This window comes from Aethalodelphis obliquidens, unplaced genomic scaffold (genome assembly GCF_003676395.1).
Source record: "Aethalodelphis obliquidens isolate GAN/ISIS:26980383/991018 unplaced genomic scaffold, ASM367639v1 scaffold14, whole genome shotgun sequence".
Taxonomy (NCBI): Eukaryota; Metazoa; Chordata; class Mammalia; order Artiodactyla; family Delphinidae; genus Aethalodelphis; species Aethalodelphis obliquidens.
Genome location: NW_020837958.1, coordinates 13872241 through 13895011, shown reverse-complemented (window position 1 = coordinate 13895011; position 22771 = coordinate 13872241). Strand labels below are relative to the sequence as shown.

Here is a 22771-nt window from a genome sequence, read left to right as displayed (position 1 = left end):
GCTTCCCAGATCCAAACGTCCCCAAGGTCAGTCTGAGGTGGTGGCGGCAGCAGTACCCTGAGCCCCGCCCCAAACTTCTCTCTGGAGTTCCACGGTGCTCTGGGGGGCAGCTCCCTGTCTCACAACGATCTTCATCTTCAATGTGCCCCTGCAGCTGTGCCTGCCGCAGGGCGAGTGGGGACATGGCCCGGGCTCTCTGCTGTCTGTGGGATTTGGAGAGGTTTGGCTGCCTTGAAACTGGAGTCTGTTAAAATGTGGCCAAAGGATATGTTCTCAGTCGTTGGTTGAAATCCTGGTCCGCTGTCCTCCAGAAGCTGGGTGGAGGCTGGCGTGGCAGTTTCTCAATCGAGCTCATCACACGCACGTCCCCATGATGCTAGCAGTCCAGCCATAGAGCCTGCACCCCGTGCCAGGAGCCGGGGATGCCCAGCAGCAAAGCCAGGCCTGTAGGCTTTGTCCTCTGGTGCTTCTGCGGTGGAGGTGGGGAGGGTGTGGAGAGGAGAGATCAAGTGCAGAGGGGCTGGGGTACTTCACTTGGGCCAGTTCTGATGGTTTCCTAGCTTGTCGGGCCTGGGCCCCTTCAGCAGGTACTAAGTTGAAAATCTCCTGTTCTCTGAACCATTGTGGAGCTGGGCCCAGACCCAGAGGAGTCCTGAGTCTTAGGTCTCAACTGAGTGGACAGCAGAGTGAACAGCAGGGTCTGGGAGCGTGCGTGCATGTGTGCGTGCACCTGTGGGCATGTGGTGAAGGACACAGCATATAAGAGCATAGACTTTGAGAAGATGAGTTGGAATCTCTGCTCGGCATGGACTTATAACTTGTAACTTGTGAGTTACAGCACCTCCAGTTTCCTCAGATACAAATGGGGATAACATTACGATCTAGCAAAGTTATCATGAGGATTAAATAAGTTAATGTAGGTAGAATACTTGGCCTGGCACCGCGCTGGGCACATAGTAAGGGCTTCACAAACACTAACAGTAGCTATTAACCTTATAGCGATTTAAGATGAATGGGAACACTGCTTGAAGCCCCAGGAGGCTACTTTGTCCTAGTTGGCCAGGCCTGGGAGCCAGGACCTTGGCGTGGGTCTCAGTAACTAAGAGCAATCATCACCATCATCATCTTTAAAAAATGAAAGCTCCAAAGTTCCCTTTCTTAAACCTTCTCCATCTGCAGAAGTGAAACCGTGAGTGTTAATTTTCAGAATCAACAAGGCCGTCTGAGATCCTCCATTACCTTATAATTATAAACGTGACCTGCTTAGTGAGCTCAGATTCTTTGTAGACATTATCAACCCCAAGGCCTCTAATGGTTAGTAATTATGATTATTATTGCTAAAGGTACCAGTATTTGGAGCACGCTGCTGGCACAGGCCAGGCGCTTTGTATGTACTGTTACCTGAACTCCTCACAACCCAGCGGGTGTCTCACCACTTTATAGACAAGGAAACTGAGCCTGGGGGAGGTTAAGGAAGCCACAGACTTGCTCTGTCCACCGTGTTTCTCCTGCCATCTTCTAGCCTTTACTGTTTCAGGTCATCAGACGTTGAGTGTGGTCCCACAAGAGCATCATTCAAGCCCATGTGCCCAACAATAGCCTCAACACGGCCTCGGGCAGCTTGACCTCAGTTACTCACAGTCTTTGATGGTGGCCTTGGTCTCTTCAGGGTCATTAAAAAAGGAGTAACCTGGAAAAGAAAAAGAAATCCGCAAACCATGGCATACAATCCTGCTTTCCCCAGCCAGGCCACGAGGGGAGGTACTGGGGAGAAGGGAAGCCACTGTGCCCTTTGCAGGGTACTTTTATTTCAGAAGGAACCTTGGAGACCACCTGGCCTTTATAGGGCCACCCTGAAGCCACCCCTGAGAGATGTAATCTCCTTGGTTTTTTTTTTTTTTTTTTTGGCTGCCCTGCGAGGCTTGTGGGATCTTAGTTCCCTGATCAGGGACCGAACCAGGCCCCGGCAGTGAAAGCACCGGGTCCTAACTACTGGACCACCGAGGAATTCCTCAATCTCCTTGTTTTTAAAGGCCACCTGGAGAGAGCCCTGGGCCACGCATCCCAGCAGCTTCTAGGCTTTTCTGAGTGGGCACTGGGAGTGAGTTCTGGCTTGGGATCAGGAGGCCTGGGTTCTGAGCTGGGCCGAATCACTGACCCCCGTGTAGACTTGCCCAGTCACCCTGTCTCCGGGCTCGTGTTCCTTACTGGCAACGTGTGACAGAAACACCCTTGCCCTCCCTGTTGGCTCTCGGAGTCTATGATCTGGGATGTGATCTCTAATCCTTGGGGATTTGAATGCCTGTTACATGCGGGTCAAAGAGAAAAATGGACACGGAAGGCTGCAAGAAATGCAGAACCCGACATGAGGATTTAAAGGAGTCTGGAGACGGTCGGGGCCTTGGTGGTCTCTGAAGAGTGGGGCGAATCAAGAGTTTCAGATCACATTTTCACGTAGCAGCACAGGCCAAAGGACACCTGCTTTCTAACTTGGCGTCCAATGTGAGGACTAGTTTCCATTTACTGAGAAGACAGGAACAGAGCAGAGTTGGGACTTGATTCCTAGGGCCGCTGGTTCTAGGAAGGATTGGTTCTGGTCAGCCACGCACTCTCTTCCCTCCTCCCGAGAACAGGAGCGGGTGACGGGGGATCTTCCTCTCCTGTGCCGGGAGAGTCTGCCCTCTGCCCTGCACCTCTCCGGCCGACTTCGCCTTCCAGCGACCAGGGTCTTCATGCTTCAGGGCCCTTCAATCCTACTGCAACACCTGCTGAGCCAGACAGCACGCTGGGCCTAGAGCCCCCTTTAACTCCTCTCCCTGCTAAAACTTGTTCTGTGTCATTTTCTTCCAGAGCCCTCATCTATGGGGTAATATAAGGCCTAAACTGGGTAATAACTAGTTAACATACAATTTATTGTCCCAACAGGGACACTTTTGAGAATGAAAGACAGGATAATGGTTGAAGACACCGTGTCCTGGGCAAATTGGGACACTGGAAACTTTGGTCACAATACATGTATTTCAATCACTGTATACATTCTGGCCTGAGGAACATTAAAGGAGGAATTTGAGGACAGAGCAGGTTGATGGAGTAGATCATCTTACTGATCAACAGGATAACTGCCCTGGCCCATAGAGTCCCTGAAAGTCCACCATTGGAGGTAGCTTGGTGACTCTAGGGATTCCTTAGAATAAGAAGAGGCAACTTGTGGCCTGCTTAAAGAAACAGTTGGATTTTAGCTTATTTGTTCTGCACAGACTTTGAGGTAATGGGACCAGGGATAGGTATTTTTTGATGTAACAGTTGCCAGGAATGGAAGTGCCCGAGGTGGGAGATCCCAGCACAGGGACTGCTGGGCCTGAAGACCAAACGTGATTGACTTGACGTTCTGCTGAGGCTGGCGGTACCAGGCTGAATCTTTTCTCAGGATGGAATACTCATCTCTGTGGCCCTGGGGTTCTCGTGCAAGGCTGTCCCCTTGGGATGGTTCTGAATGGAGCCCCCAGCTCCTCCCTGAGCCTCTGTGATTTGCTCAGACTTGCCTCCTTTCAGGGAAGGCCTGCTGAGTGGAAGCCACTGCTCCTGGCAGGTCTCTGTCACTGGCGATAATCAAGCAGAGACTGGATAACAGTGGACAGCAGGTCTGTTTGTCCCTTCCTCACCCCAGGGCGCTATGGCTCCCAGGGCAGAAACCAAGCAGTGCCTGAGAGCCCCCATCCTTAGTTTTCCTGCTTTCAGGCACCCATGATGGGGGAGATCAAGGGGAGGGCAAAGAATCATAGAGCTGGAAGGTACTCTGTGGGTTTCCGCCCAAATAGGAATCCCTGCCACGGCACCGCCGGGGGCTATTAGATTGCTTGCTTATCTCCAGTGACGGGGAGCTTCCTACCTTAGGTATCTTTTGAAGCCGCCTTTTAATTAATTAATTAATTAAAGATTTTTTTTGATGGGGACCATTTTTTAAAAGCTTTTATTGAATTTGTTACAATAGTGCCTCTGTTTTATGTTTCAGTTTTTTGGCTGCGAGGCACGTGGGATCCTAGCTCCCCGACCAGGGATCGAACCCATACCCCCTGCATTGGAAGGCGAAGTTTTAACCACTGGACCACTAGGCAAGTCCCCTGAAGCTGCCTTTTTAAAAGAAGGTGCTAACTTTTAGAAAGGTCTTTCTTAAAATTGAGCTGAGATGTGTTTCTTTATTTTTTAAAATTTCTGCCTCTTGGTTATATTCATGATGACAAAAACAGTTGCCATTCATTGTATTTGCGTCCGTATTTGCTGTGCTAGATGATGTGTCACTGAATCCTGTCAAGAAGCCCGGGGAGGTGTGTACCATAACCCCACCAGACAGGCGAGACAGTGGAGATTCAGAGAGGTTAAGCCATTTGCCAGAGGTCCTGCGGCTCCGAAGTGTGAGAGCCAGGGTTGGAGCAAAGGTCTTTCTGATCTCACAGTCCTTGCTTTGTACTGACTTTCCATGAAGCAGCCCTGCTGACCTTGGAGAAGTCACTTAACCATTCAGGACCTCAGCTCCTTTCTCTGTGATATGGGGATACAGAATTGTATGTTCTCAAAAAATGCTTCCGGGTTTAGAAAACCTGTCCAGCCACATTCTACTCTTGCAGGGCATGTTGCTGTTAAATAATGCTACTGGGGCCACCTTGCGGCCATTCGATCCCTGACCACTAGGAATGTGATAAAAGGAAATGGCAATTAGTTGGACTCCTCTGGAAACAGGGAAGGGAAAGGGTCTAGTTAATTTTCTTCTCCTTCTGCTTAATAAAATGTCAAGCAGAAGCCTCCTCTTTTTGTCCACCCTTTATGGTTAACAATCTTTACGAACATAATAGTTTGTTGTATCAGCCTGGTTCCTGGGCGGTCCTTGAACGTGTTTTAGTTTTCTTTTTCTTTCTTTCTTCTTCTTTTTTTAAAAAACTGTACTCAGCTTGCTTCCTTGTAACTCACCCCGTTTTACCTCCAATCTCTGATTCTAGCATGCTAGAGCTTCTGGGTACAGAAAGGTCTGGTTAGCAGGGGATTTGGTTTCACAGAGAGTTGCAGCTAATAAAATTTCGCCATGTGAGTCCTATGGTAGGGAAGGACCTCCGAGGTCATTTGGTCCCAACACCGGGTCCCTGTCCTCAAAGCCCAGCCCTCTGGGCACTGACCTTGTGAGCGCATGCTCTGGAGGATGAAGTACAGGTACTCCCCGCAGACACCAGCTGCCTCGATGAACTCCTCCTGTGTCATACTGCACAGCTGCAGGCCGCTGACGTTGAAGTGGCAGAAGGAGATGCAGTTGGCATCCAGCTTATACTGGTCGCAGCAGAACTGGAGCCATTCCCAGACGTGGCGCTTCGTCCAGTACTCAGGGTGGACAGACGGCCAGTAGGAGTCACAGGCTGCACCAGGAAGAGACAAGTGAGGGATGACAGCCAGGAGAGGATAAGAAGTCCCTCAAAGGAGGCTCTAGTTTTACTAACATCCTCATCCTCTGTCCAATGAGTTGAAGGGGCCTCCAGCCCTGGGTTGTTCTGCTGGGGTCCTGGTCACCTTCTGTCCTGAAGCGAAAACCAGAGGGGACTGGATCCTACGAGTGGCCTTACTGGCAGAAGAGGGAATGACGGGGCGAGAGACCTGGTCCTGGCTAGGGAGCTCCTTGAAACAGGGAGACTAGGGGAGAAGGAAAGAAAAAGTCCCTTCAGGTATTTGGTTTCAGACAACAGGACATCAAGAGCATAGCCTTTAGAGCCTGACAGGTCTGGGTTCAAATCCTGGTTCTGCTGCTTTCAACTTGGACAAGATCCATAGACATTTAAGCCTCAGTTTCCTCATCTGTAAAATGGGGATAATATGCTCCACTCACAGGGCTGTTCTGGAGTTTGTGGCTAACACCTATAAACTATATGGTGCATAGAAAGTTATCAATCAATTCAATACTTATTATTGGATTGGCCAAAAAGTTCATTCGGGTTTTTCCACACCATCTTACAGAAAAACCTCAACGAAATTTTTGGTCAACCAAAACAAATGCCTGTGGTGTGTGCCAGGCACCATCCAAGGCTGATCTGATTCCCTCTGCTGTTACGAAAAGCTGACCAGCACTGGCTATAGATTTGTGTGCTGCCCCTGGCCATCTTGTGCTGAGGGCCTTGGGCTGCTGAAATGTTGCCCAAGCATCTGGCAGACCTTGGATGACCAGAGCACGCTCCTCCAGGGGAAGGGGGAGGTGGAAGCGTTGGTTGCATTGTTGTTCTTGTGTTTTTGGTGCTGTTTTGAGGAATTTCTATCCAGAGGGCAGATTCCCTTCACTCCTTAGTGAAGACCCCTACGCCCCAGACAGAGGTGTGTGCCATCCTGTCTGGGAGGCTGAGAGGAGGCTGTGCCTAACCCAGGGGCAGAGATGGGTGCTCAACAGACTGTCCCAATGCCAGGAGAAACCAAAAGGGTGGCAGATCTGCTATGGAAGATGTGAGGTACCAGGTCCTTGGTCAGGTACTTTGACATAAACAATTCTTGCCATTGCCATTGTACTCATTCATTCATTCATTCATTCAAAAAGCTTCAGTTTCCTCATCAGTAAAATGGGGACAATGATAGCACCTACATCATAGGGTTGGTCTGTGGATTAAATGAGTTAATACATGTAAAAGTATTTAGGGTACTTAGGACAGAGTCTAGAAGATTACCACTGAATACCTTCTATTTGTGAAGCAACAAATTTTCATCTGAGAATTCATGATGAATGGGAGGTTTGGTCCCTGTCCCCCAGGAGGTCACAGATGAGGAGACTGAAGGTCATGGAGGTCTTGCCCAAGATCCCACAGCCAGTGTGGGGTAGAGGTGGGATGTGAACCCCAGTCTGAACTTGAAAGCCATTACTCTTTCCGTTCCATCATGCTGGTCCTCAGAGGTCAGCACAGAGAAGAGATCAGACAGTGGAGGCAGACACAGAGCCAGAGAGAAGGAGAAGGGCTGAGGAGAAAGGCAGGGAGCAGAGGCAGGCAGGGGTGACTGGCTTAGGCTGTGTGGACGACAGAAAGTGTGTCTCACGAGTTACACCCCACGGCGCACGGCAGCGAGGCTGTTATGATTCCCCCTTTAAATGCTGCATTGGCTGCCCCTGTCCCCAAAGGAAATGTGGCGCTTCTAGTCCCAGGCGGGAGATGGCTTCTCTGCCCCTAAGCACCCCCTGTGTATTGGCCAGGCTGCTATATGCCCTGATCTACATCAGCTCTACTTTCGATCTCCCCCTAAAACATAGAGGCCTTCCAGAAATCTCTTTTCCCACCATGAAGTGGATTGAGGTCAAACTTGAACACTAGGTTTGCTGTAGACTGAGTCCTTGGACTTTTTAATCAATAGAAATTGATAAGAGGCAGATGAGGAATTCAGGCAAGGCTTTCTTGGGACTCGTGCTGCAGCACGAGGGAGTGAGAACAAGAAACAGACGTCCTTGCTTGATCCCCGAGGAGGGTCAACCCGGTCCCTTAAACGGGGGGAGGGTGGGGCGAATTGGTGGGTCAGGCGGGAGGGGCGGCTTGGTGGCCTGCCCGCCCCCTTGGTGGAGCTGAGCGCAGGCATCCCGCACAGGACCCTGCTTTTGCTTTGGCGCCTCAGAAGTGGCAGTTGGATTTTGGCCTTTTTGTATCTTATTGTTCATCATTTGCCCCAACTGCACGTACCTGCAGTTATTTTTAGTCCCTCATAATGTCTTTCGTTGGTATTTTGTTGTTGGAGGACTCGTTTGTCCAGGTGCCAGCACTGCCACAAAAGGTCCCAGGTCCCAGATCTCAGGTTTGTTTAAATTTAGGGTTTTAATCAGAATTCTATATGTGTGTGAGTCAAAGAGTTGATATCCGGCCAGGATGGCGGAGGTTGATGTTGTGGCCTCTACCTGCTGTTTGAGGAGGGGCCCCCATCAGCCGCTGGGGGTGCCAGGGTCTCCTGGGAACACCTGGCGGCCCTTCCCCCTTCTGGCCTGTGCTCTCACGTGCCGAGTTCTGGCTGGAGTAAACCCGGGGCCTCCACTTCCCTGGTATTCCCACGAGAGATGTTTATGAGCCTTGAAATTCTTCCTCCCTGGGTCCTGAGCTGAGCCCCGCCGGAGATGCCTATCGGGGTGCTGCTCTTTCAGGGCACACTTCATTTCTTTCCATGGAGAGCGTGCGCCAAGTCTCCGAGCCCCTCCCCTCTCTCTTCCACCCCCAAGTCATTTTCTTTGGCCCTGGGAGATGGCCACGGCCATGTTGTTTCTGGAGGCCAGCGGGGGCGTAAGAGATTCGGAGACGTGTCACTGACCCTGGGAAGGTGTCGCTGGCGCAGCCTCCGTCCCCTCGACTCGCTCTCCTCGGCAGCTTCCCCGCAGAGCAGGCTTCGTGTGCGGCTCGGGCCCGCCCCACGGGGAGGCCAGAGCCAGGGCCGAGCACGGCAGGCTCTCCTCGCCAGCGGAGTCCTTCCCGAGCGCGAGCAAAGTAGCTGTTCTCGGCCAGGTGGAGGGCGAAGCGTCAGCACAGAGGGAAGCCTCTTGGCTGTGGTGTGGTTCCACGGTCCTGATCCCACAGGGGTGAGGAAGGCCTCCCCCCCCCACACCGCCCCTGCCCTCCCGCAGCATTGCCCCCAGCTCAAGTGCTTTGCACAGGCGCCTCTGGTCACCTAGGGTGCGGTCCCCACCTGTCCTCTAAGTAATTGCTGCTCGTCCTCAAGACCCAGCTCACTGCCCCTGTCAGGAAGGCTTGCTGTCCCACAGGGGCGTGGCCAGCTCTGCCTCTTCACCCTGAGTCAGCAGGGCGGAGCCCGCCTAGCCCCCTGTGGGTGTTCCGGAGGTGAAATGACCAGCCAGGGGACTGCCACTTATTATCTTCACCTCACAGGGAGGAAACCGAAGTTCTGAGAGGTTACGTGACTCAGGCCACGCGGCTGGTCGGTAAGGGGGTTAGGCCTCCACCAACTCTTCCACCTTTGGACGTGGGAAGTTTGCGTCACCTTTGCCTCACTCTTCTTGGTTGGCAAGGACCAGACTGGACACACATCTGGAAGACTGACTCAACACTTCCGATGAAGATGTATATATATATAAATATATTAAAATATATGCACATAGTTTATATAAATATTTATATAGTATGTGTATGTATTGTTATATATTTTACAATTACGTGTATTTATTTATATATATTACATATATATATATTATGTACGTATATAATCTAGGTTTGAAAAATCAGAAGAAGGATAGAGAGACTGATGATGACAGTGTTTGAATGACATGGAGACCCTTTCACTACTCGGAAGAGATGAACTCAGGGAAAATACAAGACAGGGTGATACACCCAGAGACTATGTTATCTCTAACAGGTTGTATTGTCTGGAAATGCAAAGTGTTTGCCTCAATGTGCCTACTATTCACAAAATAATTTAGACTTTTTGGAGAAGCTGAGCTATGAGGCCCTTCTGCCTATGTTTACCAGTTGGGTACGGATGATGTCCTGTACCTGGTAGACTTAATCCAAAGGTCCGCAGGCCACGATTAAACAGCAGCCTTGGCCAGCTCCTTTGAAGTCGTAAGTAGGTCAGGACACTTGTTTAAGGGCTAGCTGCATTGGGAAGAAGAATTAAGGGGCTAAAGGGAGTTTTCAGTGATTCTGGGGGGAAATGCTCACAACTGATGCTATAACCTGGGATGCAGTGAAATTTGGAGGGAGGCCTTGAGTTTTGGAGCTGCTGGCACACTCAGATTCCCACAGGGTCAGCAGGGTATGTCCATGCCCGAAGTGGCCCCCGATGGGGACAGTGGGAATGGGCAAGTTCATGCCGAGTGGACAGTGGTGGCCCAGCTCCAATTGGCTGTTGCCGGGCAGGAAGGTGGGCTCTGTGTTGCCAAGCCCAGATTGTTATGTGAAATCTCATGATTTTTAAGTGCTGACTTATTTAATTTTTAAAAACCGCTCCGAGGGTCAGTCAAAACTCTTCCAAGGCTGGCTCACTCCTGGCAGTGACTTTGTGAGGAAGAACTTCACAAGCTTCTGGACGGTTGTCTCCTTCAGAACTATTGTTTACAGCGGGCATGCTAAGGCTTTTAAACATTTTTAGTCGAATAGTATTTTCTTCAAATTGAAATTTCTCTGGAAAAAAAGCAGTGCTGCTTTGCTGGGAGTTAGGGGAACGTACTATATGGCTTCCCCTCCTTAGCCCCAGAAGGCTCCTTGAACATCACTGTTCTAGAACTTGAAACCAGGGCTCTTGAAATTTGGATTCCCCCTAAAAGCTGAAAGGGTGTGTGATCTCACACTTAGTGGTCCTGCCTCCTAGGGACCCTAAGAGGGTCTCCAAGGGCATCTGTATGCCCTCCAAGGGCATCTGTTTCTTGTTCTCACTCCCTCAGCAAAATGGGAATACTAGGACGTACCCCATAATGCTGTTAAAAAGATTAAGTGAATCAATACATGGAAAGTGCTTGGAAAAGGACAGGCAGGTAGTAAGTGCCCATTAAATACCACCCATTTATACTTGTTAATATCAGGGCTACTCATACCACTACGTTAATTGCGTTTCCTCAACTTGTTAGCTGTGCAATCCTAACAAAGTTTCCTAACCTCTCTGGACCTCAGCCTCCTTCATCTATAAAACAGGAGTAATAATAGTGCCTACCTCTTAGGGAGTTTGCTACGAAATGGAAGAGAAATGACGCATGTAAAGAACTTAGCCCAGTTATCTGAACGACAGGAAGCTTTCTATGTGTCACTTGTAATTAGTTATTATTTGGGGATGACATTTGTTCTCAGGGAAATGAGGCCATCTCCACCGGGGCCTCATTCTAGCTGAGGGAGAAGCAGAACAAAGCAACCCAAAACTCAGTGAGAGCGAGGCACAGTTTGGGTCCGAGGAGGCCTGGGTTAGACGGACTGGACCACGATTAGCTTGATCTATTAGCATTGGGAATTGGGAAAGTCTTTTGCCTGGAGCAGCGCTGAAGAGACCAGTGAGTGGACTGGATAGCGCCGGGCACCATCGATTGTGGCTTTGTCACTGAAAGGAAGGACTTTATGAGGAGAGATCTGAAATGATATATTGCTTCTAGGTTTCCCTCCTGAGCTGGTCTAGCCCCATCCAATAGTCCTTCTTGGCTTTTATTCCAAGCCCGTGGAATGATTTAGACCATGAGATGGAAAAAAAAAAAAAAAATGCCTGGAGCAGTGTAAGAAACTGGGTGGAGAAGAGATGAGAAGGGCTGGCTGGGTATTAGCAAAGAGCCGAGGCCATGGGAGTGTGGTTAGAAAGGGGCAGAGAGCACCAAGCCCTGAGCCGTCCTGGGGCCACAGCTGCCCAAAGGCTTGGATGTGTGTGGGAGAGGCCGGAGGTGGCTGATGGTGAGGTCTCTCCTTGGGGGTGTCCTGGGGTGTGACTACCGCCACGGGGCTCACCTTAGGCTTTCCAATGATTTTGTATTTCATTATCTGGTTTCGATTTAGAAGTTCCTAGACTCTCTCTCATATCTGATCTCAAACTTCTATACCCTGAACCGGAGTCTTGCCTAAGAAAAGCCCCTGTGAGACCCAGATGCCTCTCTTCCTGATCCTCTGGTTGTTAATATCCAAGATCAGGGTTTTGCACCTTGATTTCTTTTTTAAGAAACAGTTCTGTCTTCAATTAAAATCTCCCATTGCTAACATATTTGTTGAGCACTTAGTATGTGCCAGTTACCATGCTACACTCCTTGAGTTTTCTCATGTCATCCTCAACATGATGCTATGAGGTCCTAGATCACGTAGCTTATTTTACAAAGTAAATGATGAAAGTAAGGCAAAGAATGGTGACATCCCTTCCTGAGGTCACACAACGAGGAAGTGGCTGAGCGAGGAGGTCATGTAGGCAGATTCCAGTTCCTGCAGCCAAGCCTTAGTAACCACTATGCTGTACTATCTTCTGAATCAAAGTGAGGGAGGGAGGTGGAGAGGGGGACCTCCAGCTTGTCCTTCTCAGCTGTCACTGCAGGTCCCCGAGGGACCTCCTGGGAACCCCTAGAGCTGCCTCAACCTAGAAACCTCTGCCGCAAAGTATAAGGAAGATCCGAAAGCCAAGGCCTACTGAGTGTTGGCCTGGCCACCTTGGCAATCAGGGGAGGGGTGTGTGGGTGTGTGAAGGTCAGGATGGAGTTCCAGAAAGTAGGGGTGAGATCAGGATATTCCATGGCTTGTCAGATGCTTGGCTACTGGAACTTGATTGGAGAAATAATCTCTTCAAAATACCACATGCTTGTGAAATTTATGCACTTCCCCACTACGTCCCTCTTTGATAAAATTTTCCAGTATCTGTAATTCTTTACTTTAAAAGCTGAAGGGAAGGCCAGGGTTAGCTCATGATATTCTAGAACATTCTGCAGTCTGTGACCGCTCACTCGCCAGCCTGCCGTGTAGCAGGCTGTGCTGCTTCTAAGACAGGCCAGATGCTGCGCACTTAACACACGTCGGACACAGATTCAGCTGCCTTCTGCTAAAGCCAGTTAAGAGGCAGTAGCAGCTGGTTATCCCAGCTAGGTTGCGTATTCCTCCCTGCACTCTCACGGACATCATTTATCCAGTGGGCACATCATTTCTTTCTCCCTTTCTCTCCCTTTGGTCTCAAAGTGTCTAAGCTGCCAACATTCTGAATTGGAAAGGCTGAGATGGAGACCCGGGCTGCTTTTGTTCAATATGAAAAGTGAAGCGAGCAGAGAGAAAGCTGTTTATCCACCAGCTGGGAGTCGTGAGGTGTCCTGGCTACAGTGACCGCTTGCCAAGTGCCAGGTGCTTTGCTAAACACGTTATATGAGGAATCTCAGTCAATCCTCCCAACGCTGGGAGGTGGATGCCGTTTCAGCTGAGGAGAGCATATCTCAGAGATGTTCGGGAAAACCTGCCCAAGGTCATGGGGCTGGTGGATGCCAGCACCAGCCCTTGACCTCAGACCCAAACAGGAAGCTGCCATTGGGACAACCCTGAATTCAAGCTGAAATTTCCTGGGAGGTGGGCAAGGACCTTAGGACAGATGGCAGAGCAGTGTCTGGAGGAGAACCTGGCTGTCCCCTGATGCATCCCTCTCAGAGAAGGTTTTGGCAGACACTCAGACCCGTGTGTCACCTCTTGGGGTGACAAAAAGACAGAAGGCACTGCAGGGCATTCCTCCCACCAGTGGAACTCAGGGAGCCCGGGTCCTCATTTGAGACTAAATTTTCACACCTGACCTTGACCTTTATGAGCTCAGAGACACTCGGCTCCTTCTGAAGTCCAGAGGGCCAGAGGGCCGGCCCAAAGCCTGGCTCCTCCCTCGGGGAATGTCAGGAAGCTGGGCCACTCGCGGAGGATATTCTGTCTTCACATCTTGGTGGGAATTTCTAGTCTCCCAATGGGTGGTGGGGGATGAAGTCTACCTCTGTGATGTTGCCTGATGCAGGAAGAGACGCTTCAGGAAGGGATCCTAGCAAGGACCTGGTCCAATGCCTCATTACACTGATGGAAATGCAGAGGCCTCAGACGGGAGAAAGCTGGGTCCGTGCTTTTTAAATGCACAGTTCAGTGGCATTAAGTATATTCACATTGTTGTGCAAACATCACCAATATCCATCTCCAGAATTTTTTCTTCAACCCAAACTGAAACTCATCCTTCATTTTTACACACTTGTGTGTGCTTGCTGTGTGCCTGCCATGTCCCAGACACTTCACACCTATTAACTCATTTCACCCTCACAAGTCTGCGAGATAGGCATTACTGCTATGTCCACTTTAGAGATGAGAAAACTGAGGCACGAGAGGGTAAGGTGTTGCAGTTATTAAATCGCAGAGCCGCTCTTCACATTTAGGGCATGCGGCGCCAAAGTCCGAGCTCTTGACAACTACAGAAGCTCCTGGAACATTGCACGAGGTAGGTGGCTGAGGCCACTCCCGCCCATCCTGCTCTGATGCCCCCTGGTAGAAGAGGCAGGAAGAGGAGGCTCCCAGGATGGCAGCTCTGTGTTATGCATAGATGGAGAGAAGGGACAGGAGCTGGGCTTCACCATCGTGGGACACATGGGGAAGGGACAGGGACTCGAAAGCCTTCGTTTTCCTCCTTCAAATTTAGCCTCTTGACCAAATAATGAGTGTAGGGGAGATCGAGTACATTCCTCATTGTCTTTCTTGGAAACAAGGTGCTCCTTAGGCCTGAAGGAGAATTACAATGTGCGGCTGGATGACTCAGGTCCATGTGCAATTATCTGGACACTGGTGAGAGTGAGCGATGTCATACGTACAAGTGTGTCGTGTGTGAGGTTGGGGGATGGTGTGGGATTCGATTTGTAAGTATGTGTCTCAGGTCTGTCTGTGTGACACTGGTCTCTGGCCTGGAGGCAGGGGCTCCTTGAGATGGACACTTCACAGTGTCCTCAGAGGCCTGGCCTCTTCCGGAGGCTGCTGGCCTCCTGACACTGAGTGTGGGCCCTGCTGGGCCGGAGCACACAGGGTCAAGGCTGGGTGGTGAGGCCTGAGGGCTCCATCAGTGCTTGCATCACCCTCCGCGGGGCGTGCACCTGCCGGGCTAGCAGTCAGCCAGGCTTGCTGTGATGTGTAGTCACCCAAGCACCTGGGGACAGAGGCCCACAGAGGGTTTCTGGGGCAAAGCTCAGCTGGCCTCCCTTTGGCATGGGGCTTGCACAAGGCCCCGTGCTTCCTTCTTAGGAGGAGAAAACTGGGCTGGGAGAGGAGGAAGTGTGGGGAGGGCAGCCTGGGGGACAGCAAGGGCACTCCTGTTTACTGAGCACTTGCTTGGTGTCAGGCTATATATTTCACAGTTTGGCTCCCTTAATCCTCACAGTAATTCTCATCATCCCTGCTTTAGGGATAAGGAAATAGAAGCTCAGAGACTATCTACAATATTAATACCAATAATCACAGCATTACGTCATTTATAAGATGACCATGTAAGAGAGTTAAGAGTGCAGACGCTCAAGTCAACTTGCATGAAACTTAACTAACTGTGAGACCTTGGGCAGGTCATGTAACTTCTCTGTGTCTCAGTTTCTTCATTTATAAAATGGGAATAATAATAGTAATTTCTCCTAGGGCTTCAGTAAGGAAGAGACAGGTGTTTGGTATAGAGTCTGGGGCATAGCTAGTAGTTAGCAAATGTTGGCTAAAGCCACAATGATCAAACAATCACAGTGTACTAGGCTTCGGGCTAAGGGTTTCTTTCTATTATGTTGTTTAAATATAATAACTCCAAGAGATTGGTGTTATCATCTCCCTTTTACCCATTAGCAAAATAAGGCTCAGAGAGGTTAGTGGAGTTCCCCAAGCCCACAGAGCTGGGAAAAGGTTGGGGCGAGGATTCCAGTGCTTTTCTCTCTGCAGAAGCAGCCCTTCCTCCCGCCTGGGTCTCCTGTGACCCTCTGCCCTTAACACTGGTGAGAGCTGGCGTTTTCAGGCCCCCAGCATGGCATTGTCACCCGCCTGAGGCCAGCACCACCTCCTGCCCCAGTCTGTCCCAGCTCAGATGAGCTTCTCCAGACGTACACACCTGTCTGATGCTCAAAGGCAGGATAATACTCTTCATTGCTGAACAGGTCAGTCCACGACATCAGGGGGTCGCAGAAGGACGCGTTGGGCAGGAAGGTGCTGTGTGTCACTGAGTCCAACATCACCCTGTAATGGCAGGAGAGGCTGTGAGGAGGCGGATGAAGGAAGAAAGCCACACTGTAGGAGCCCCCAGCAGGGCGACACTTGGTTTTTAGTAATGACGGCAAACGCTTACAAACATACAGTCTCCCAGGAGCCAGGCACCCCTCTAAGTGCTTTCCATGGTGACATTTTTTAATCCTTGCCACCTCCTGCGAGGTTTGTGTGTATATCCCCATTTTATAGATGAGAAAACTGAGGCAGAGGGGTTGAGACAATTGTCCAGGTAAATGGCCAGTAAGTGGCAAAGCTGGGATTTGAGGATGAAGGCTTTTATTATATAATAATGTTCTTTCTTTACTTTTCCTATTCTCTCACACCTGAGCCCTGAAGTGGATTATAATGTCTAAAAATATACTTCTGGGACTTCCCTGGCAGTCCAGTGGTTAAGACTCCACGCTTCCACTGCAGGGGGCGGGGGTTTGATCCCTGGTTGGGGAACTAAGATCCGCATGCCGCATGGTGCGTGGCCAAAAAAATATATGTATACTTCTGAAAACAGGGCAAGAATTATTATAAATGAACATGCCCACAAACACTAATCCACAATTCTGAAATCCAAAAGCTCTGAAACTGAAAGTACATTTGTGTGTGTGTGTGTGTGTGTGTGTGTGTGTGTGTATGTGTGGTTCTGACTTATTTCCCAGCAAAAACAGTCCTGAATTGATGTTATAAAATTTTAATATATAATTATAATATATATTATATCTCTACTTCTATATATGTATATAAACTAAATGCTATACATCTATTAAACATATACAACTATAGATATGCTCTGTAGTCTTATACCTATAGCTACAGTTTTATTCCACTTGATGAATATTCACATGATACACTACAGAAATATTAATGCATTTAAGCAGTCCTAGCAGCCAGTACCTTGAGAGGGGTATTCTGGGCTCTGCAGTATATACCCTGTGTCACCTTCTTAATACCTGAAGAACTCTGAATTCTTCAGCACATCTCGCCTCAGGGTTTTGGATAAGAGAGTGAAGACCTGTGATAATTGTAACACACTTGCTTCACTGAGAGCTCTGGGCTGAGCAGTTTACGTTCATTATTCATGGTGTCCCCAGGGCAACCACTCTGAGACAGTTTCTGGTGTGGGTTCTGTTTTTATAGATGAGGGATGGGCGCTGTGAGATTCCAGGTAACATGCCGCCGAGCACCCAGGTGGCAGGTGCTGGGAGTTTGGGTGACAACGCAGGTGGGTCTGTTTAAGAAGTCATGAACCTAATTGCGCATGCTGGCGAGTGGGAAGCTTTGGGAGAAGATGACTGGTCGAGGCTGGAAAGGGGATAGAAAAAAACGGGCTGGGGCTTCTACTCATAAGCATTCTTGCCCCACCAGTCTCATCTTTCAAGTTTCCTTTTGCTGTTTCCCATATTCCCACAATTCAGAAAAAAATGAATTCATGTTTGGTGAATTAGAAAAATCTGTTCACCCAACTTCTATTATGATTATCGCAATAATGTTGATGAGATAGCGTGGTTCTACTCCCTTCTGCAAAGGGACACAGCAGCTCAAAAATCACACAGCTGGGAAGTGTCAAAGCAAAGACTAGATTCCAGGTTATTAAGTGCATGGAATTTTAGATGGTCAGGAGCTTATTAATCATCTCGTCCAGTGTTTCCCAAGCTTTAGTCATTCGCCTGCCACCATGATAACTTCCTTAATATATTAAAAAAAATCACTTCCCTTTTTATTTTAACATAACCACATTTATTTAAAAGGAAAACTTTACATCACCACTATAAATGGAAAGTCGGTATTCGTTTAACATACATAAAAATAAAGACATAAGCATTGAAATAAAAATTAGTCATCCGTGCACCGCCTAGATCAGAGGTTCACAAACTCCAACCTACCGGCACAATCTAGCCCACTACCTATTTTTGAATGGCCCACAGCTAAAAATTATTTTACATTTTTAAATGGTTACATATTAAATGGTTATATAAGTACACACATAATGTACTTGATTTTTGCCTTTAGGCCTGCAAATCCTAAAATATTTACTATCTAGTGCTTTAAGAAAAAGTTTTCTACACCTGACCAGATTTATCTCACGTAACATGAGTGGTCGGAGTACCGCATGTTGCAAAGTACTGAGTTGGTCTAATCTTTCCCTGCACCCATTTTACAGCTGAGAAAGTTAAGGCCCAGGAAATTTGTGTAACTTTGTCAAAGTCACACAGCGTTATGGTATACAGAATTCTTAAGTTTTTTTCCAACCCATCTGCTTCCCTTTCTAAAAACACTCACAGCCTCATCTGTTCAAAGACGCATCCCAGGTTCACTTACACGTCAAATAGGACCTCAATACCGAGAGGGGCAGGGATTGTGTGGTTGAAAACCAAAGATCAATTCTTTGGGGATGTTTGCAAATCTATCTATCTATCATCATCACTATCAGATGTGCATGAGAACTGTGCTCCAGACGTAGATAAATAACTGAGTTCGAATTCTCACATGTAGGCACCCTCTCTGGGCGTCATCAAAGGTTCATCAGACCGCACTAGGAAGCCTCCTTCCTGGTGCCCGGAGAGGGTTAACGTGCCCAGCAGATTATCACCTTCTTAGATCTCCCGCTGCGAGCCATATCAAACAGAAGTCAAGGCTGCCTGGGTTTGGACTCTGATTTTCCCACGGATTGATTGGTTTTATATCCAGAGCAGGTGGCTTGATGAAGAGGGATGGGTGTGGGAGATTATGAAGGAGGGAAGGGCCCTTGGAGCCCAAAGCCCCTTCTTCTTTCTGGACATGACCCCAGAAAAGTTCTCTTAAGTGAGGGCTCAAGGTAAAAATGCCCCCTGCCCTTCTGGGCTGGAGGCTCAGAAAATGGAGGAAGGGAATGGCAGGCCTCTGACATGACCTTCACTGCTGGGCTTGGAGAAAGGAGAGGTGGCCTCCATGTGGAGGAAAATAGAACACAGTTCCCAGGTCTTCGATGTCAATTAGGAATCCTCCAGATACATAACGTGACAGTAGGAGTGCACTCTTCCTCATCTCTGCCTAGCAAAGCTCTCAAAAGCCATTTGGTAAATTGAATTTGATCATATAAAAATTAGGAATATTTTTGACCAGTACGATATTTACCTCCTTTAAAGACTTCTTTTTTTTCTTCTTTTTGCGCCAGCCCACTGGCTTGCTCTGTAATCTCTCCAGGGCTGTACACAGCACCGTCTGTATCTGATTCCCTTTGGTGGTTCTTCTATGGCAAATTATATCCATCAAGTTTTCTTAAAGGGCTGTCTTCAGGTGTACAACATGAATTTTTCTTCTGTAATTATCTTTTGCTTTGTGGAAGATGTGTTTTATAAAAGGCAGCAGTTTTTTTTTTTTTTTTTTTTGCTATTGCAGTGGGAGGACGGGGTGTTATTAACTCTGGATTCTCCACAAGAGACCTCGGGCACTTAGCCAGTGGGCTCTAGGTGTGAAAGTTTGGGAATAATGGCTGCTTTGTATTCCACAGCCCAGCTTCTTAGGCTCTCTATGGTCCTTTTAATAATTGAACATTTTAGCCCTTAAGATTCCTTTAATGTAGGTGGAACAGGGTGGTGGGAGAGAACAGCTATTCGAGGACCCTCTTCTCAGTGAAGACGTTGGTGCCCAGTGATGTGTAAGGCCAGGCCTGAAGTTAGAATATGTATTCCCAGTGGGGGGGGGACAGTGACCCTAGAGGGAAAAAATTGGTTCTTGAGGGTCAGAAAAATCTTAGCCATTATAATCCTTTATGACCCTCCAAAAGGCCATAGTATGTAAATGATAAACAGTAAATCTGTGATATTAACATTTCATGGAAGGGGTATGATTAAGAAACAGTGATCTAAAAAGGCTCTCTAGAGGGTGTGATAATGAAATAAAAGGTTGAGAAGCACTGTGTTAGAACTAGAATCAGCAGCAGGACAAGAAGGGATGTCTAGGGAGGGTCCTAGGCCTGCTGTTCTAACCACACATTTTTGTTTTTTGAGGGGCTGGCTGGTTTGTCATCACAGAAAGAGCACTGGCCTGGGAGTCATATACTTGCTCCTCGCCGAGCCTCAGTTCTTCATCTGCTAAATGGACACACCGATGAGGTGGACTCCAAGACCTGCCCCAGCTGCGTGACTTTCTGCAGGAACCCACTGGAGTGGGCCGCCGACACATCCACACATGTGCACGCATATGCACACGCATATATACGGTGGTATAGTTGGATGGTGCAAACTGGAGTACAATTCAATCACTACAGAGGTGCAACTTTTAGCTCTAAAAATTCCCCCGATTTTCTCTTCTCCCTTTCCTCCTATGCCCACTGTGGACTCTGGACATTCTTTGCCTGGGCTAGCCAGGCACCTTAAGTACTCTGGACCCTCACTCACGGCCCATCCACAGACCCACGGCAGTTGGAATCAGTTTCCCCAAACTGTAGTCCACATTCTAGCTGCCTAATAAGTAGGAAAGGGTCAAGCACATTCCACACAAGGGGGAGGAATCAAGTGGGTTCTCTTCTATGCACGAGAAAGGCTGGCTGGACCTTTGGGAATGGCGTGGACGCTCAGGTCCCCAGTGCCTGCAGAGGCTTCCTATCCCTTCTGAGAGTCGACTCACTCACCAAGGTGCACGGGGAGGGTCCACACAGTCAGAGAGACAGGGCTGGGGGCTTCCTGCCCTCACACGAGTCAGAGGCAGCAGTCACAGGTGTGGTGTCCATGGCACCTCTGCTCAGCCTTCCAGAGAGAGCAGAAGCAGAAAACCACCCAGCCTTGGCCAGTTAGCCAGAGGAGGAAAATTCCTTCCTGACCCTGGCAGAGATCATCAACTTCACTTCGGGCATGTGACCAAAAATTCACCCAGTGAAGCACCTACACATTGGCTGTTTATGCGCTAATACATCACTGGGCAGAACAAGGCTGTGAGGGTGTAAACCATGGAGAAGGGGGCCGGGGAGGGCCTTCCCCGATCCCACCACCTGGGCAATCTCACTGAGAAAAATAAAGCTTTTTGTCCTCTAAAGCCTCAGCGATATCCCAGTGTCCATCAGGTCCCAAGCCCTGTGGGCAGGTCAGGGTCCACTTCCCACCTTTTGGACCTCCCTAAGAAGGGACACATGGAGGAAAACCCACTGGACTATTTCAATACTTGCTACTAAAGGATTGTGGGTTGGCTGCTTGAGTGTTTGCTCTGGGAGAAACCACAGCAGCTGTGAGAGCTGCCTCGCTGACGTCTTGCCAAGTGATTCCTCATCTTTCTTTGGCTTGTGTAGGGAGTTTGCTAGTTAGTTTGTTTTTCATTGTTTTTCTGAAGATTCAGCAAAGACTCATAGGAGGTACGCCGTATAGTTTACTGTGGGCTCCAGTACAAAGTTCATCAGGTTTGGTTTGGATTAAATCCACTGGGGTTTAAATCCCACCTCTGCCACCCACAAGGCAAGGGACGTGGGACACGTTTCTTACTACTCAGCCTGCAGAAATTGTATTTTTTATTCTTTATTTTTGTTTCATACAAAGTGTGTTATGTAAAAATCCATGACCCTCTCTGAGCTCATCTTTAAAATGCCTCATCTCTAAAATGGGGATTTTAAACACAATACTCAGGATATCCCAAGGATTTAACCAAATTAGATAATACATGTAGATGAGTAGGCATAATACGTATGTCCATTCCTGTCCCAGCAGGGGGGAAAGAAAATCAATCATTGTCAATATATCTAAAAGGTTGCTACTCAGGTGACTTCTTTGAAAAGAAGAAAACCAATCTGTGAAAACTCTTGTCAACAGCACCTTGAATCATGTAAAACATTCTCACAGAGAACATGGGGACAAAAGATTTAAGCTTTCACTCAGAGGGACAAACAACCCCTCTCCCTGCGTCTTTAGACTAAAACATGAAGCTGTCTCCCTAAATCACTTTACCTTTCTAGGCCTCAGTTTCGTCATCTGTAAAGCGAAGAGGTTGTCCCTAATGATGTCTGATAACCTTTCCAGTTTGTAAAATTCTTTGCACATCCAAATGAACGTGGGTCCCCAGCTCCAGCTGGAGAAGGGAGCATGTGCTACTGGTGGCTGCCAGCAGGGGGCGAATGCACAAGAACACCACATACTGCGGAGTCTTTGCAGAGGTCTGAGAATAAATACAGTGGAAAAACCCTAACCATTGCTTTTCTGGAAGCATTCTATATGGAGGTGGTGTGAGAGGGCAGAACGGGTTTCCTTTAAGCTATTACGTAAGACAATCTCCTGAAAAACGCCCTAATCTGTAATAAGGCAGCTATCTTCTCTGTTTCAAGGTTGGAGGGGGGGGTCCATGAGCAGGCCGATGGGAAAAGGAGGCGTTTAGGCAGGAGAAGGTGGGCTTTCCTTGAAGCTGAATATTTTTTGGTGTAAAATCCAGCTTCCCTTCCTAAGGTTAGCTTTAGGAAGGGTAGAGAATAGAGTGCCTGTATGCATTCTCTCTTAGTTAGTTCCCCTTGGTTTAATCAAGTGATCCAGAGGCAGTGGGGGCTACCACGGCGGTGGTGTGTGGCTGGCTACACAGCCTGAGGATGCAAAAATGTCTCTCTCAGGTAAGCAGTTAAATCCCACTCAAACAGCTCCCGGGAGGCACTGTGACTGATGGACATGGCAGGAGGGCGGGCAGTCTGGAGCTGGGGACAGACCCACAGACCCAGGCCCCAGCCGGAAGCTCTAAGCCCTGACACCCCTTACAATTCATCCAAAAGAGCAAAGAAAAGGTGCTTACTTGAGGACAGCGGTGCTGGGTCCAAAGAGGAGGTTTTCAAGGCAAGAGAAGGCGGGCGCTCCCAGCACCGGCGTACAGTGGAAATAAAGGCACCTGTAGCCTTGTGATATAAGTAACACCTACAGACAGGTCCGTTTGGTTTTTCAGGTTTATGCACAGCCCCTTTGATGACGGTGACATACAGTGTGACACGGCTCCTTGGAGGGGGGAATGGTTCTCACACGCAGAAAGTTTACCTTTATCCTGCCTTTGTGCCCAGCTCACACACACCCCGCCCCCTCCCCCTGCAACCCGGGGGAATCAGTAAACAAGCCGAGAATTCTTGCCTCTGGGAGCTTTCTGCGATCCTGTGTTTGCTG

The 22771-nt window shown here is 48.7% G+C and overlaps 1 protein-coding gene across 7 annotated transcripts in view; it reads right to left on the bottom strand.

Moving 5' to 3' along the window:
• ELF5 (E74 like ETS transcription factor 5) overlaps positions 1-22523 on the bottom strand; it is a 29577-nt gene extending 7054 nt beyond the window's left edge. Inside the window, exons 1-5 of one of the 7 annotated variants that reach the window (XM_027115042.1) lie at positions 20287-22372; positions 18789-18903; positions 15529-15653; positions 5169-5402; positions 1640-1690 (exon numbers count right to left, since the gene is read on the bottom strand). In XM_027115042.1, coding sequence (XP_026970843.1) covers positions 1640-1690; positions 5169-5402; positions 15529-15649 — 406 coding nt within the window. In that variant the 5' untranslated portion in view covers positions 15650-15653; positions 18789-18903; positions 20287-22372. Of the gene's footprint in view, positions 1-1639; positions 1691-5168; positions 5403-15528; positions 15654-16568; positions 16687-18788; positions 20237-20286; positions 22373-22412 lie in introns of those variants that run through there. The other 6 variants (XM_027115041.1, XM_027115040.1, XM_027115043.1 and 3 more) reach the window with 6 other exon arrangements.
• Positions 22524-22771: the final 248 nt, after the last annotated feature.